Genomic DNA, 15191 nt, shown 5'->3' on the forward strand with positions numbered 1-15191 from the left:
TATGGGGAATTGACCAAATGTATTATACATTATAATTTTATTTATTTATTGAATTTTTCTATTTTTTTATGGGTTAGGTGGATAATTTTTTTACAAATTTTCCATAGTCCAATTTTTTTTCAAAAAAGCTATTTTTTTTTAAATACAACAAAATCAAAATTGATAATTTCCAAAGCTCTATTTCCAAAATTTCATAATTTCATCAAACATCATAACATATAGATAATTGTTTAAATTACAAGGGTACTTTTATAATTATGCCAAATTTCAAGAGTTTGACATAATTTACCCTTATCATAACGTATTATTATTAGAGATAATTATATTTACACTCTTTAATTTATTATCGGTAATACAAATCATCCATATCTTTTAGATAACTACACATACACCCACCAAAATATCATGATCATTTTCAAACCACCCCTTACTTTTTTGAAAAATTATACACACATTCCCTAAAAATATTAGTATCATTACAGAAACTACCCATATTTTTTTACTATTAAAAATAATTTCTATAATTATATAAAAAATAGGAATAATTTATATAAATTGAATATAAATTAGAGATATAAATATAATTATCTTTTATTATTATTGTTATTATTTATTAGAATAGAAGGACGGCGTGTTCAGATCCAAAGAACCAGTTGGAAGTCACATGAAACACGAGCCACTTTCTCAACATATATGCAAGAAGATTCATGAACCCGTCTTTATTTCCAGGTAATTAGTGCTCTAATCTTTTTGAAACACGCCTTTTGTTCCTCAATTAGGGTTAATTTCACATGTTCTCATTATCTAGAGTTGGACCTGATCCTTGATTTCCTCTGATGAAATTAAGTATATACTCCAAGTTATTCTGTATAATTCAGTATTATTGGAGTTATTTTCTTGGCATATGCTTTTTTCTGGTAAGGAAAGAAGTGAGTGAAAATGAAGGGAAAACGGTTCAAGCCTTCAAGATTCTTGATTTAGAGAGAGAATCCCTAGTTTGTTGGGCTTCTCATGGTTTTCTTTGGGTAAAGCTTTGTTCTTGATATTGTTGTTTTTCTAGGTTTGGTTATTATCTGAGTGAATTTGGGGTTTTAATGAAATGGCTGTTTCTGGTATTTTCAGATGTAGGGTTTTCGTAGAAAGAGGTTCTTGATTCTAGTTTTGAGAGGTTTAAGATTCGTAATTTTGGAACTGGGGTTTATGTTGGTTTTTTTGTTGTTGCAGAATCTTTGAAGTGGTTGTTTGAAGGTTTTCTAGGTTTATAGATTGGGCTCTGGCGTATTTTTGTGAACTTGGGGGTTTAGGGGGTTGTGTTGAAATTTGGGGAGAGCTTCTTTTCCCCTGTTTGACATTTGAAAAACTCGAGTTTTTTTGTGATTTGGAGATGGGGAGTAAGATTTGGCTGAATGAAGAGGATAAGGTTGTTGTCGAAAGTGTGTTGGGCAGTGAAGCAACTGAGTATTTAGCATGGTCGGCTTCGAATAACGTGTTGTCGGAGTTTGCTGCATCTGGTGGGGATCTGGGAGTGCAGCAGGCACTATGCAAGATTGTTGAAGGATCTGACTGGACGTACGCCATTTATTGGCATGTTTCGAAGTCTAGATCTGGTAAATCAGCATTAATATGGGGTGACGGTCATTGTCGGGAGCCCAAGGAAGGTGAGGATGAGAATGGGCATGATTCAGAAGATGGGAAACCGACTGAAGGAGATTGTGGAAAATGGGTGCTTCAAAAGATTCATGCTTGTTTCGGGGGATTAGAAGATGATAATGTTGCTTCTAAGTTGGATCGAGTTTCGAATGTGGAGATGTTTTATCTCACGTCAATGTACTTTGTATTCCCTTTTGATAAGCCTTCCGTTCCTTCCCAGTCGTTCAATTCTGGCAGGTCAATTTGGGTTTCCGACGTGAAAAGCTGTCTAGAACGATATCAGTCGAGATCACATTTAGCCAAGTTGGCTCATTTCGAGACAGTGGTGTTTGTTCCTACAAAATCAGGGGTTGTGGAGATTGGTTCGACGAAGTCCATACCTGAGGACCAGAGCATCATTCAATCAGCAAAATCTATAGTTGGGAAATTGAATAAAACTCAGACAAAAGCTTTTCGGAAGATTTTTGGGCAAGACCTCAGTCTTGGAGGATCCCGATCAGGTCCGATAAGCATTAGTTTCGCCCCCAAGGTGGAGGAAGATTCTGGTTTTTCGTCAGAATCATATGATTTTCAAGCTACCGGCAGTACTCAAGTTTATGGAAGTTCATCGAACGGGCACCGGGGTGATGATGGTGAAGCAAAACTATTTCCACACATGAACCATATTGGGGGATTGAGCTCAAAAGCCATTATTTCTAACATGGAGCAGAATAAGGATGATTTGATTATCCATTGCGATGATCGAAGGCCTAGAAAAAGAGGCCGCAAGCCGGCAAACGGGAGGGAAGAAGCACTGAACCATGTGGAAGCTGAAAGACAGAGACGGGAGAAGCTTAATCAGCGGTTTTATGCATTAAGAGCAGTAGTTCCAAATATCTCAAAGATGGACAAAGCTTCTTTGCTCGGCGATGCAATTGCCTGCATCACGGATCTTCAGACAAAGATAAGGGTATTGGAAGCAGAAAAAGGAATTCTGAACGATCAGCAAAATCAATGTGCTGTACAAGACATCGATTTCCACGAAAGACTTGAAGACACAGTTGTAAGAGTAAGTTGCGCTCTCGACTCTCACCCTGTATCCAGAGTTGTAAAGGCACTGAAAGAGAATCAGGTGGAGGCACAGGAGGCGGCTATCTCCATAACCGAGAGTGGCGAAGTTGTTCATACGTTCTCGATCCAAACACAAGCTGGTGGTGCTGAACAGCTGAAGGATAAGTTAGCTGCTGCTCTCCTGAAATGACACCTGTTAATTTAACTGCATAAGATGTGTACCTCGATCACACCCCGTGTCTCCTGTGTGTACTTTGAGGGGAGTGCCTCATTATCATTAACATGTTTTGATGTGAAAACTCTATTCGCTGATTGTCCAAAATTGAAAGAAACTTCTGTTCTGAACATATATTGCAACGTATTCTATAGAATCCATGTCAGCGGTGGCTGTTATGTCTATCGTGTTTGATCATTGGAAACATTTATTATTCTTACATGATCTTGTTGAAGAACAATTGAAGGCCTCATCTTGTTTATCAACACAAGCGCAGACGGAGAGAAAAATGGATTATGTATACACATACTAGTGTGAGAAACAGTAAAAGGCATGACTTGAATTTTACACATATTGAATTAGATGTAGAGGACTGGAATGCTGACTGCTGGATTTTCAAAGAGTTGGAACATTGAATGTGTCATGAGGAGAGGTATCTGCATGCTTTTGAAGTATTATCATATTAGATGAAAGTGTAAATTACAACCACTTCTCCTAAAATTTGATATAATTACAAATAGTCAGTCGTGTTTTTGAAAGCCATGGACACACAGAAAAGGCTCTGTCTTTTACCTTTCCTCATCATTTATTGTCTGTCCTACGCTAAAATCCATCAAAATTCACACCCAAAATGCCTATACAGAAAAGAATAAAAGAAGGAAAAAATAATTAACAAAAAAAGAATCTCAGTTAATTAATCTTCTTAGTCACTGTGAAATCTTGCTTTATTTACTCCCACTGGCCACGCCAAACTGAACCATTTGCTTCGGATATGCATCATCACCAGCACTGGCCGGAGGAGGCGGACGAGACGCCACCACGGCAAAGTTCCGCTGGTTGATCGAGGCAGCCTTGCATGGCTTCCCACCACCGCCGGGGATCCATGTGCAGCCGTTAGGCGATGGCGGCCCTGTGGGACGGCCCCGTTGCAAGGATGGCAGCACAAGGTGTTGCTCCCTCTTCATCCATTGTTCTTCCTCCTCGTCTAGTATTCGACTGGCTTCAGATGGTTTCATGCTTACGAGCAAAAGCAGCACTGTAATAACTAAGATTGTTGTTGCGGAGCTCATCTTGTTTCCTTGGAATTGGCAAGCAAGAAGCAGACACAAGTTAAGGTTGTTGGTGAGGTTAGAGGTGTGTTTTGTGTGTGTATATATAGTGCATGAGAACCATGAAAAGGTAAGACTTGAATTTTTCCAATCAGTATGCAGTTTGATGTTCTGGGATTTGACTGTTGACTGTTAAGGATAAAAAAGAGGTTGAATTGGTCCTGACGAGAGAAAAAGTGGCTTTGTTTATTGTAATATCAGTTAAACGATTACTTCGTTTCCCAAACTCTGCCCGTAAAATTTTTTCTTTTATATATGCATTGTAATAATATTCAAACCCAAAAAATCTATTCTTGGCGTGAGATTTTGACATCATGTTTAAAATGATCACCTCATCTAAAAATTTAATCTATTAAAAAAAATTATGTAAAATATTAATATTTTGACAACAACCATGCAACAATATGGTTATTTTTCTTTGGATTTAATGCAAATTATCCCCAAATTATATAAATGTCCAAAAACTTTCCTGTAAAAAAAATATGAAAAAAAGGCTTCATCTTGGAAAAAAAAAAAAGCAAAGTTGTTTGCTATTTTCTTTTTCTTACGAGTGGTTTTTTTGTATTATTTTTTCACATGATTTTTTTTAAATATTTAAAATTTGAGGTAAATTGCATTAAATGCGTTATTTTTTTTTATCATATTATAGTAAATTATGAACCAATTTGAAGCAGAAAAAAGACTACTCTTTGATTAATCAACTAGTCTACTATAGAAAAGATAAAGTATCATATCCACAATTCATTAATTAATTATTTCTCAAGGGTTTTAAACCCAACTCAAAAGAATTAGGGTATAGTACAAAGGCTCCTCTAAAATTTATCCTTATTACAAATATATTTTTTTGTAATATTTAAAAAATTACATATATCTTTTTAAAACTAACGATTGTCTAATTACAAATATTCATTCTACAATGAATTGTTACGAGAGGACATTTATTATACGATCATTAATTTTAAAAGAATATTTATAATTTCAAAAAATATAAAAATATTTGTAATAATAATAAATTTTAAAAAAGCACATCGTAATATAATAATAAATAAAAAAAGGCGAGATGCTTGAAACCACGTTTCTTGATATGCATAGTTGAAATCGCAAATGAGATTAGGTAATGTGGAATTGACTGGGGACTTAATTAAATTTTCCGTCAATTCCAGGAGAATTGGTGGTGGGTTTGATTTATTTTGTTTCTAAAAATAAATAATGAAGTGGGTGTGGTCTAATCAAAACCTTTGAAGATAGTGGTCGTGTTTGATAAGCCCTTGTCCGTCGTCTCTGAGAAACGGTAAACATCAATTCCGCGGCTTCTCTACTGCTAAATTCTGCACTTTTTATTTACGTTGATGCACCCATTCACAAGTTGTAATAGACGTGTTGGATTTTAAGGTGAATTTTTATATAAATTAGTAAGAATTAAAATTTTAGAATCACGTATCTATTGTAAAGACTTTAGATCTATCGTTTTTACTTCAAATAAGATTAGTTTCATTTTTAATATGAGATGCGAATACTCGTGATAAAAAATAAAATACAATTACGTTTGATATCCTTGCAACGTAAGAAAAATAATTTAGGTTATTAAAACTTAATTAAATAAAAAATATTTTCCAAATTTGGTCATGCAAACCTTATAACAAATACATTAAATTATTATTGAAATATGATTGGGTAAGCGTATTTGAGATGAAGCGACGAAATTGATGTGTATAGTAAGATAAATTAAGTTTGGATTTTCTTTGGGTTAAATTTAAATAGTAAGTCCGACCCGATTCGTTTGTAAGTTCCGGGTTATCGTTTCATTAGAAATTCGGGTTATGGTATGGGGACGAATTCAATTATAGCCGTTATTGTGACAGTTCCAGTTCATGACAAGTGAATTTCCTATATTATCCCTGTGAGTGTCGCCCAACGCTCCCCAGTTAGTGTTACTACAACTCTCTCTCCTCCCCCGCCAAAAACGTCTGCACACAAGTGCCCGAAGAAGGATTCAACGGCCCCGGTAACGTAGGATTCTCGGAAGAATGCCGCTCCCCTCCACAAACCCACTCCCTTTCCTCGCAATCCAGCTTCAAACTCCGATCCAACGGTCACTTTTCTTACCAATGCAACAAACCCTCTTTCAAGAACCAAAACCCAAATCTCACAGGTTGCTGTCTTTTTCAAGATTCCGGCGGCGCCCGCTTCAAGATTTTGACCCTTTTCCAGTCTCGCTGTCTTTCTGCTGATTTCATGAAACTGCATTCAAGATTTGGCTTCTTGAATGCAAGATGAGTGGTTTACGTGTTTGATCGGGCTCCATATAGTTTTGTTCCTTGATTCTTGAAATAAGATGGTATGTATCTTTATATGGCTTTGATTTTGATCGTGTTGTTTTCTTGTTAAGTGAAAAGGAGTGCGTGAATTGTTCTTGAATTAATACTGAAATCTTGGTAATCACATGTTGAGAATTCTTTAAAATTGTTCGAGGTTTCGTTGATTGATTATTGGGGTTAAGAGTCTAAGTCTTACTGTTGACAGACTGTGGTTGATGAAAGATCCTTAAGGGGTACCATGTTAATGTTTGATGGTGTATGGAATCAAAAGAAGTTGGGGAAAAAGATATAAAAAAAACTAAGAAGCTTACAAAGGAGGAAAGCTTTTTCCAAAATCAAATAAGGCTACCAAAATTTAACCGTTTTATAAATGCGTGGCTAGTCTAGAACCAGTACGAGGTGATTGCAGAAGCAAATCTAAATTTATAATTCGATCGTACTTGGTCTGTTTCTTGAAATACACATATGATAATATATATGTCACTCCATTTGTTTCTTTGCTGATTTTTGTCTATCAGTGTCAATTAAGTTTCTTGAAGCTGAGCTTCCTTATTCTTACGTATCTGTCGATAGGATTCAATTTCCTATTGAGCACATGTGAAGCAAAGTACTTTACGTGCATAAACACTTCTTCCAAAAAGGAATACACTTAGTTAAAGATCTCATAAATTTCACATGCAGGGTACCCCAGTGAATATCATTGTAGGTTCCCATGTTTGGGTTGAGGACCCAGATATTGCTTGGGTTGAAGGGGAAGTGACAAAAATAAAGGGAGATGAAGTTGAGGTGCAAACATCTAACGGGAAGAAGGTAATGTAGCACTTGCTGACCCAACAACTTGCTTACACAAATGAACACCTTTTCTCTCCTGTATCAATGGAGTTGTATGCTTATATGTCCTGGTATGAGCCCGGGACAAAAGAAAAAAAAAGCTTTTCATGCAAAAGGCTTGATATTTTTCCGTCGTATCATCTATAGAAGTCTTGAATGGGGGAGATCATTGCTTGCAGAGAACAAATTAGTATGTTTGAAACATATTTGAAGAATAACTTTATTGTCCTTCTTCAACCATTTCTTGGGACATTACTTCAGGAACAGCAAAATGTCCAAATTTTTAACTTATTTCCTTTTCAGATTACAATTCTTTTGTTTGGTTGCTAAGACATAAATAATTATTCATGGGTTGAGCATATGTTCTTTTGTTTGCTTTTATCCGTGCAATATTTTGGACTACCAACTTGGAAACATGCTATTGACCATGGGAACGACTCTCATCCGAATTAGGTAAAGACATTTTTAACTGCCTCAGCAGTTTTATTTGTATCCAAATAAGAAGGAAAAATTGAAATTAATCATCAGTATGCTGTATTTTCCACTGTTAAGTAAACCAAAGGTTCTTCTCTTCTTATATGCCATCAATGCTTTGTATCATCAAGCAGTCAACGTAAATGGTATAGGAGTTCAAGTTTTTAGCAACTTAGTGATAGTGGTCATTGTTAAATTATTTTTCTTTTCCTTTTAACTTGTCAGGTTGTTGCTAAACTAAAGAGCATATATCCCAAAGATGAGGATGCACCTGCTGGTGGAGTTGATGACATGACCAAGCTATCTTATTTGCATGAACCTGGAGTCTTGCAGAACTTGGCAACAAGATACCAGCTCAACGAAATATATGTAAGATAAATATAACATTCAGTTCAAGATCATCCTTGATCTATATTCCTCCTGGCAAGAAAGCAATGAATTTCTTGGGACCGTGGGTGGATTAAATCAAAACAGAATATTCTAATCGGACATTATGGCAGACTTATACTGGAGGGATTCTTATCGCCATCAATCCATTTCAAAGGCTTCCTCACTTGTATGATACACACATGATGGAGCAATACAAGGGTGCACCATTTGGAGAACTGAGTCCTCATGTATTTGCTATTGCAGATATGGCTTACAGGTGATAGACAAATCTCTCTCTCTCTCTCTCTCTCTCTTTTCCTGCATGAGTGTCTCAGAGCAGATAATTTGAATCATGTCTGATTCTTATAAGATGAATTAGGGCAATGATTAATGAGGGAAAAAGTAACTCGATACTGGTAAGTGGAGAAAGTGGTGCCGGTAAGACAGAAACTACGAAGATGCTTATGCGATACCTTGCCTATTTGGGTGGCCGTAAAGGAACTGAAGGGCGCACGGTAGAACAACAAGTTCTTGAGGTAAAAATATATCATTTGATGTACAGTTTTATGGTTTAATTTCTATATGTGTTTGTCATTAGCCAAGTATTCAGATCTGCTCTAGTCCAGTTTCAGTATTAATGATTTCATGATGTAAAACTAACAGTACATAGAAAAAAAAATGTTGGACCATTACTTTAGACTGACCAAAGAAAACAAAGTGCTCAAGATGCATTACCAAGTTAACATCCTGATGTAAGATTCAATTTTAAAATACTGCATCAAATAGTGTGCTTGTTCTCTTTCTGGGAATATACTTGATCTTGCTCGAAACAAGCGACCTCGACTGGTATGATCGATCACGGCCACGTACTCTCCCAAGATTCAGTAGTTGAGTCCTGAGGATAAAAACATGAACACTCGTCGGGCTCGTCCCCGACTACGACCCTTCGACGCTCAAGTTAGACTTGCTCGAGGTAAAAATGTGCGAATTGGAGATAGTAGCTCGAAAATATAAAGATAAGAGTTACCTCACTAAGTAATGCGTCGGGGTATTTATAGGCGCATGTGGATACTGTTGCTAGGGCCACGTGTCACCATTAGATTGATGGGCGCCCTCAATCTGGCGGTTCTCATTAAGTCGGGTCTTCAGCTATAAAATGGGTCCATCTGACCCGTTTCCTTTAAGGCGCGGATCCTGGTATTGGCGAATGACAGAAATACCCTTCATTAAGGGTGTTTTTGGTATTTCGGCTAAAAATTGGGGTTTTCCCCATCAATACTGTTGATATGCTATAGAATCTACAGATGAAGCTTAATAAATTTATGAAATGGCCTTCCTCATATCAGCACTCAATTTTTTGGTAGGTTTCCTACTGCTGATATGACTTTATAGAAGGGCCTATATCGTGAAATTTTATAAAAGCATGGTAGGAGTTTGAAGTTTGGTTCTTTAGTAGATACGTTCTTGATCTGATGTGGTTCTCATGAATATTTTGCCTTTATCTCCGATACATCTGAACTTCTCTTGGTTCAATGCAGTCAAATCCAGTACTTGAGGCATTTGGAAATGCAAAAACTGTCAGAAATAACAATTCAAGGTGAGATGTTGGAGCCGTCATCTAGTTCAATGAAGCTGATTGTGTTAAAGGTTTAAATAGCTGTCTGCAGTCCAATTTGCTAATTTTTTATGATGTTGCAGTCGCTTTGGTAAATTTGTTGAAATTCAGTTTGATAAGCAAGGAAGAATATCAGGGGCAGCCATCAGAACATATCTTCTTGAGAGATCTCGTGTCTGCCAAGTTTCAGATCCTGAACGCAATTATCACTGTTTTTACCTTCTTTGTGCAGCACCACAGGAGGTCAACTACTTCTATTCTAGCTCTCTTTACCTGTCTTATTTTGCAGATCAATATTCATCATCTTTATCTTCACCATATTCTTCTAAATACTTTTTACATCTGATCAGGAAGTTGAGAAGTATAAGCTTGGAAATCCAAAAACATTTCACTACCTCAATCAGTCTAATTGTTATGAACTTGTTGGTGTGAGTGATGCTCATGATTATTTGGCTACACGAAGGGCCATGGATGTTGTCGGAATAAGTCAGAAAGAGCAGGTACAATTTTAAGACTTGTATCTTTGTGGTGCCATATGCACTCGTTCTGCAGGTGCTTACAATCTCTTTCACTCTTCAGGATGCAATTTTCAGAGTAGTGGCATCTATTCTCCATATTGGTAACATTGAATTTGCGAAGGGCAAGGAAATTGATTCATCAGTTCTCAAGAATGACCAATCAAAATTCCATCTTAAGACTGTAGCAGAGCTTCTCATGTATGCTTGGAGGCCTATTTTGAAGTAATATATCCCTTAGCAGCATGTTACTTTCTAATTTGAAATTTGCTTTTCATTAGGTGTGATCCTGTTGCACTAGAAGATGCATTACTGAAGCGTGTGATGGTCACCCCAGAAGAAGTTATTAAGAGAAGTCTTGATCCTGATGGTGCACTAGTCAGTCGGGATGGATTAGCTAAGACGGTATATTCTCGCTTGTTTGACTGGTATGCTGCTAGTGTTTTTGGTAGCTTTGACTTTCCTCCATATCTGGTTATGATTTGTTCCACTGGTATAGTCAATCTGATGCAAGGTTTTGAAAATTATGCAGGTTAGTTGACAAAATAAATGTCTCGATTGGGCAAGATCCAAATTCAAAATGTCTAATTGGTGTTCTCGATATATATGGTTTTGAAAGTTTTAAAAGTAATAGGTAAGTATTGCTTGATAACACTGGCAAGGTAATGTTGTATAGGCACTTTATTGGTGTCTGAACTAACTCATAATTTCATTCGATTAGTTTTGAACAGTTCTGCATTAACTTTACCAATGAAAAGCTACAGCAACATTTTAATCAGGTACATAATGTTGTATTTGCAGAAATTATAGCTCCATGTTGAAACCCAATACTGAAATTCTACATATTCTTTTTTCAGCATGTTTTCAAGATGGAGCAGGAGGAATACACAAGAGAAGAGATTGACTGGAGCTACATAGAATTTGTTGATAACCAAGATGTCCTTGATCTTATTGAAAAGGTTGCTCAATATAATTTCAAACTGTATGCTTTATGATGCACAAGCCACTAGAAACTGGTTTATAGCAAAAGACTTGTGTAGACTGTCAAATGCTTATAAAAATGATTAGTGATCTGGAATTCTTAGTCTAACATTGCTAGGAGAACCTGTTAACCATCGCCAAGTCTCATTTGGCTTAAAGAAGAGACATACATAGAGATCTTCGTGGGACAATGGAGGGAGTCTCAATCGGTCTTTTCTAGGATTCCTTATCACACCACACATGGAGATTTTTCTACTGATACATAATTGTGCCCCGTGAACAAATTTTTTAAAAGGTTATGTCACTACCTGCTTCTAGAGAAGAGGTTGCTTCCATGGAAGAGGTTGACTTTGTACCACTGGGAGGTCATATACATCAGAGAATTTCTGGAACTAGGGGCCTAATTGAAATGGAGGTCTGAATTCCTACTGGTATTGTGGAATTCATTAGCCTAGTTAGGTACTATATGAACAGGCCTAAGAAAACCGCTGTATGGCTACTTCGATTCTCGATAAAGAGAAATATGACAACAGCGGTTCGAATGTATATAAACAGAAACTTTTTTTCTATACTTCCTTACTATTGGATAGTATCCATAAATCTCATAATGAGTACCTAAAGATTCATAGTGAACTTCAATAGGAGTTTCTCTTGAAGCTATACCTTGTTGATCTAGTCGTTACCGGGGATAGTTTTATTTTATTGGTTGTTCCTTTTCCTCTTCTAGACTATTGAGTTCTATGCATATATCTACATGTATAAGTTAATATTAAGATGAATCCTCCTATTCCTTGAAATTCAGAAACTGGCAACATTCTGCCGCATCAAGCTCGACAGCATATTAAATACTAATTTATACTTTTTTTTGGGTTCTGATGCCTGAATTATCACTTTCTTTCTTTTTTGTTACTGATGCTGCATGTTGGAGCAGTATTTTCATAGAAATGCTTTGTGGCTTTGCAGAAACCTGGAGGAATCATTGCTCTTCTTGATGAGGCCTGGTAGGGTTTTACATTTTGCAAAGGGTAGTTGGTTTATACTTATAGTCATCCATGACATCTTTCTGTTTCTTGTTTCCAGCATGTTCCCGAAATCGACACATGAAACATTTTCACAAAAGCTTTATCAGACCTTTAAATCCCACAAGCGTTTCATAAAACCAAAATTGTCCCGCACAGATTTTACTATTGCTCATTATGCTGGAGAGGTAACCTGGATTGTACTTTGTTGCAAGGCTAATTATCTGCAACTTGAGTTGAATTAAAATGACCATGCAATTCTATTTTGTATGCTCCAGGTTCTGTACCAATCCGATCAGTTTTTGGATAAAAACAAAGATTATGTTGTTCCTGAACATCAAGATCTGCTAAGTGCTTCCAAATGCTCATTTGTATCAGGACTATTTCCTCCAGTCCCTGAAGAGACAACCAAATCTTCAAATAAGTCTTCTAAGTTTTCATCAATAGGTTCTCGCTTTAAGGTATTACTTTCCCTTACGGTTCCGCACACACTCAATCCCTTTGAGCAATAATTAAAGAGGTTCCGGTGATTGAGCTTTTGAGGTCATTCATAAGAAGGTCAAGAGCTGATGCTTGATTAAATGGTTCAGGTACAACTCCAACAATTGATGGATACGCTGAATTCTACAGAACCTCATTATATTCGATGTGTGAAGCCGAATAATCTTCTCAAGCCTGCTATTTTTGAGAATGTCAATATCATGCAGCAACTACGTTGTGGTGTGAGTATAGATAACTCCTTGTTAACAGATTATTCCTTAGTAAATAATTTGTCAAATTAACAGTCAAGTTTTTTGTTGTCCTTTACTCTATTACAGGGTGTTTTAGAGGCAATTAGAATCAGTTGTGCCGGTTACCCTACCCGTAAGACATTTTATGAATTCCTTCATCGGTTTGGTCTTCTTGCTCCAGAGGTCTTGGAAGGAAAGTAAGTACAGTTTGTGTTTGACATTATGTCATTTGTAGGCTAATAATTTGCTGAACTGACACTTTTGTTTCCCTTATAACGTTAAGCAATGACGAAAAAGCTGCCTGCCAAAAGATTTTGGAGAAGATGGGGCTTGCTGGGGCTCAGGTAATCTGAATATTTTGTCTTGCTTCTGATGAGAATGTTAACTCGTTGAGTTTTTAGCATAACAATCTGAAATGATTAAGGTAGTACTCAATGCCAATGGGCTTCTCTTGCTTATGATTTTGTTATCAATATCCCCTAATGTTTGTTTAATGCTCTCTTGCTTTTGCCTTTGCTATTTTCATTTGAGATTCTTTTCGTATATTTCTTTTCTCTCTCTCTCTCTCTCTCTATATATATATATATATAACTCTATCTCTCTTAAGTTTTATGGTGTGCTTTATTTACATCAAGATTGGCTATATCCAATGTGCATTGTGATTTTAGTCAGGAAAAACGAAGGTCTTCCTGAGAGCTGGTCAGATGGCTGAGTTGGATGCCCGCCGAGCGCTAAAACTTAGTAATGCAGCAAAGACAATACAAAGGAAGGTTAGAACACATATTGCTCGCAAGCACTTCCTTGCTCTGCAGAAGGCAGCAATTTGCATGCAATCTGCATGTAGAGGTTCGTATCAACCTTTTGACCTCTCAAATCTTTACCTACATACTGTAGACAACCTGTTTAATACTTTATATTGTTAATGTCTCGGTGGAACTTTTTAGCTCATTTTTCCTTTGTTGTTGCTCTCAGGAAGGCTTGCTTGCAAACTATTCGATAATTTGAAAAGGGAGGCAGCTTCTCTTAAAATCCAGACGAATTTGAGAGGGTACTTGGCCAGGAAGAACTACTCTCAACTCAAATACTCAGTTGTGGTACTCCAAACAGGGATGCGAGCGATGGCTGCCCATGTTCAGTTTAGATATAGGAAACAAACCAAAGCAGCAACTATCATACAGGTAGTATAAGTCTTTCAATTGGCAAATTTTTTTAGATCAATTGGTGTTCTGTTTATAATTTGGAAATAATATTCTTAGGCTTGCTGGCGTGGTCATAGAGGTTTTTCATACTACAAGAAACTCGTATGGGCATCAATTTGGACCCAATGCAGATGGAGGGGAAGGGTTGCTAGAAAAGAGCTTCGGAAACTGAAAATGGTAGGCTTTGCTATTCTTACACTATTGGACGTATATTTCTTATGAATCTATTGTCACTAGCCTAAGTTTACAATCCAATGTCATCTGAAGAGCTAAGATGTCTTCTCATTAGCTAATGTATCTCATTTATTGCATATGATTAGATTAGGGATGCAGATTATGTTCCAATTTACCATCTTTACTCAAGAGCCTGGAATGCTAGTTTCCATGCCAAGGAAATCGTTGTCTCTGATTCTTCCATTTTTACCTGCACACTTCTGATAGACATGTTAAATATCTGCAGGCTGCAAGAGAAACTGGTGCTCTCAAAGAAGCGAAAGATAAGCTTGAAAAGCAGGTGGAAGACCTTACACTGCGTTTACAGTTAGAAAAACGTCGGAGGGTAAGTTCACTTCTTGAGAATGCATATCATATGCATAGAGATAGAAGTTTGTCGAGATATATACATATATGCATATATCATAAGTTGATTGTCAAAACATAATCAATGATGAAAGATTCAATATTAGGCGCTTGTGCTATTTAATGCTCTTGGCTTTTATTACATTGAGAAATTTTTGTGCCCAGAGTGACTTGGAAGAGGCAAAGGCCCAGGATATTACAAAGTTGCAGCAGTCCTTGGAATCTATGCAAAGCAAATTGGATGAAACAAATGCACTACTTCTTAAAGAACGTGAGGCTGCTCAGAAAGCAATTGAAGAAGCCACGTCAATTGTCAAAGAAACCCCTGTTCCTGTTGAGGATACAGAAAAAGTTGATGCTCTTACTGCAGAAGTAGAAAAGTTTAAGGTAATGCTGGTGGAATGTGATATTACTCCCATACAAACCTTCCTAGTCTCACTAAATCCATCTTCGTTATCATATTATGATTCGCAGGATTTATTGCAATCCGAGAAACAACGAGCTGAGGATTCTGAAAGAAAATTTGCCGAAGCCCTG

At 36.7% G+C, this 15191-nt stretch overlaps 2 protein-coding genes across 3 annotated transcripts in view; both read left to right on the forward strand.

The window, feature by feature from the left end:
* LOC105163393 (transcription factor bHLH3-like) lies at nucleotides 602-3047 on the forward strand. Of its 2 annotated transcripts, none has more exons than XM_011081716.2 (2): nucleotides 602-729; nucleotides 1225-3047. In XM_011081716.2, the coding sequence occupies exon 2, from the start codon at nucleotides 1385-1387 to the stop codon at nucleotides 2888-2890; it is 1506 nt and encodes a 501-aa protein (XP_011080018.1). In that variant the 5' UTR covers nucleotides 602-729; nucleotides 1225-1384; the 3' UTR covers nucleotides 2891-3047. The 2 variants fall into 2 exon arrangements, with proteins under 2 accessions (XP_011080018.1, XP_011080019.1); XM_011081717.2 differs by lacking the exon at nucleotides 602-729 and adding an exon at nucleotides 737-1025.
* Nucleotides 7017-15191, forward strand: part of LOC105163579 (myosin-11-like) — a 16715-nt gene continuing 8540 nt past the window's right edge. The window contains exons 1-24 of the mRNA XM_011081990.2: nucleotides 7017-7151; nucleotides 7872-8015; nucleotides 8147-8292; nucleotides 8395-8551; nucleotides 9554-9612; nucleotides 9714-9873; nucleotides 9981-10130; nucleotides 10210-10346; nucleotides 10427-10573; nucleotides 10678-10779; nucleotides 10867-10924; nucleotides 11003-11104; nucleotides 12090-12127; nucleotides 12207-12333; nucleotides 12424-12606; nucleotides 12736-12867; nucleotides 12964-13073; nucleotides 13160-13220; nucleotides 13545-13722; nucleotides 13849-14054; nucleotides 14133-14252; nucleotides 14536-14634; nucleotides 14820-15041; nucleotides 15129-15185. Coding sequence (XP_011080292.1) covers nucleotides 7017-7151; nucleotides 7872-8015; nucleotides 8147-8292; nucleotides 8395-8551; nucleotides 9554-9612; nucleotides 9714-9873; nucleotides 9981-10130; nucleotides 10210-10346; nucleotides 10427-10573; nucleotides 10678-10779; nucleotides 10867-10924; nucleotides 11003-11104; nucleotides 12090-12127; nucleotides 12207-12333; nucleotides 12424-12606; nucleotides 12736-12867; nucleotides 12964-13073; nucleotides 13160-13220; nucleotides 13545-13722; nucleotides 13849-14054; nucleotides 14133-14252; nucleotides 14536-14634; nucleotides 14820-15041; nucleotides 15129-15185 — 3030 coding nt within the window. The remainder of the gene's footprint in view (nucleotides 7152-7871; nucleotides 8016-8146; nucleotides 8293-8394; nucleotides 8552-9553; nucleotides 9613-9713; nucleotides 9874-9980; nucleotides 10131-10209; nucleotides 10347-10426; nucleotides 10574-10677; nucleotides 10780-10866; nucleotides 10925-11002; nucleotides 11105-12089; nucleotides 12128-12206; nucleotides 12334-12423; nucleotides 12607-12735; nucleotides 12868-12963; nucleotides 13074-13159; nucleotides 13221-13544; nucleotides 13723-13848; nucleotides 14055-14132; nucleotides 14253-14535; nucleotides 14635-14819; nucleotides 15042-15128; nucleotides 15186-15191) is intronic.

Source organism: Sesamum indicum, linkage group LG6 (genome assembly GCF_000512975.1).
Source record: "Sesamum indicum cultivar Zhongzhi No. 13 linkage group LG6, S_indicum_v1.0, whole genome shotgun sequence".
Lineage (NCBI taxonomy): Eukaryota > Viridiplantae > Streptophyta > Magnoliopsida > Lamiales > Pedaliaceae > Sesamum > Sesamum indicum.

What these genes read in the sequence shown, in the direction of transcription:
- LOC105163393 (XM_011081716.2), top strand. Translation starts at nt 1,385, where the DNA reads ATGGGGAGTAAGATTTGGCTGAATGAAGAGGATAAGGTTGTTGTCGAA.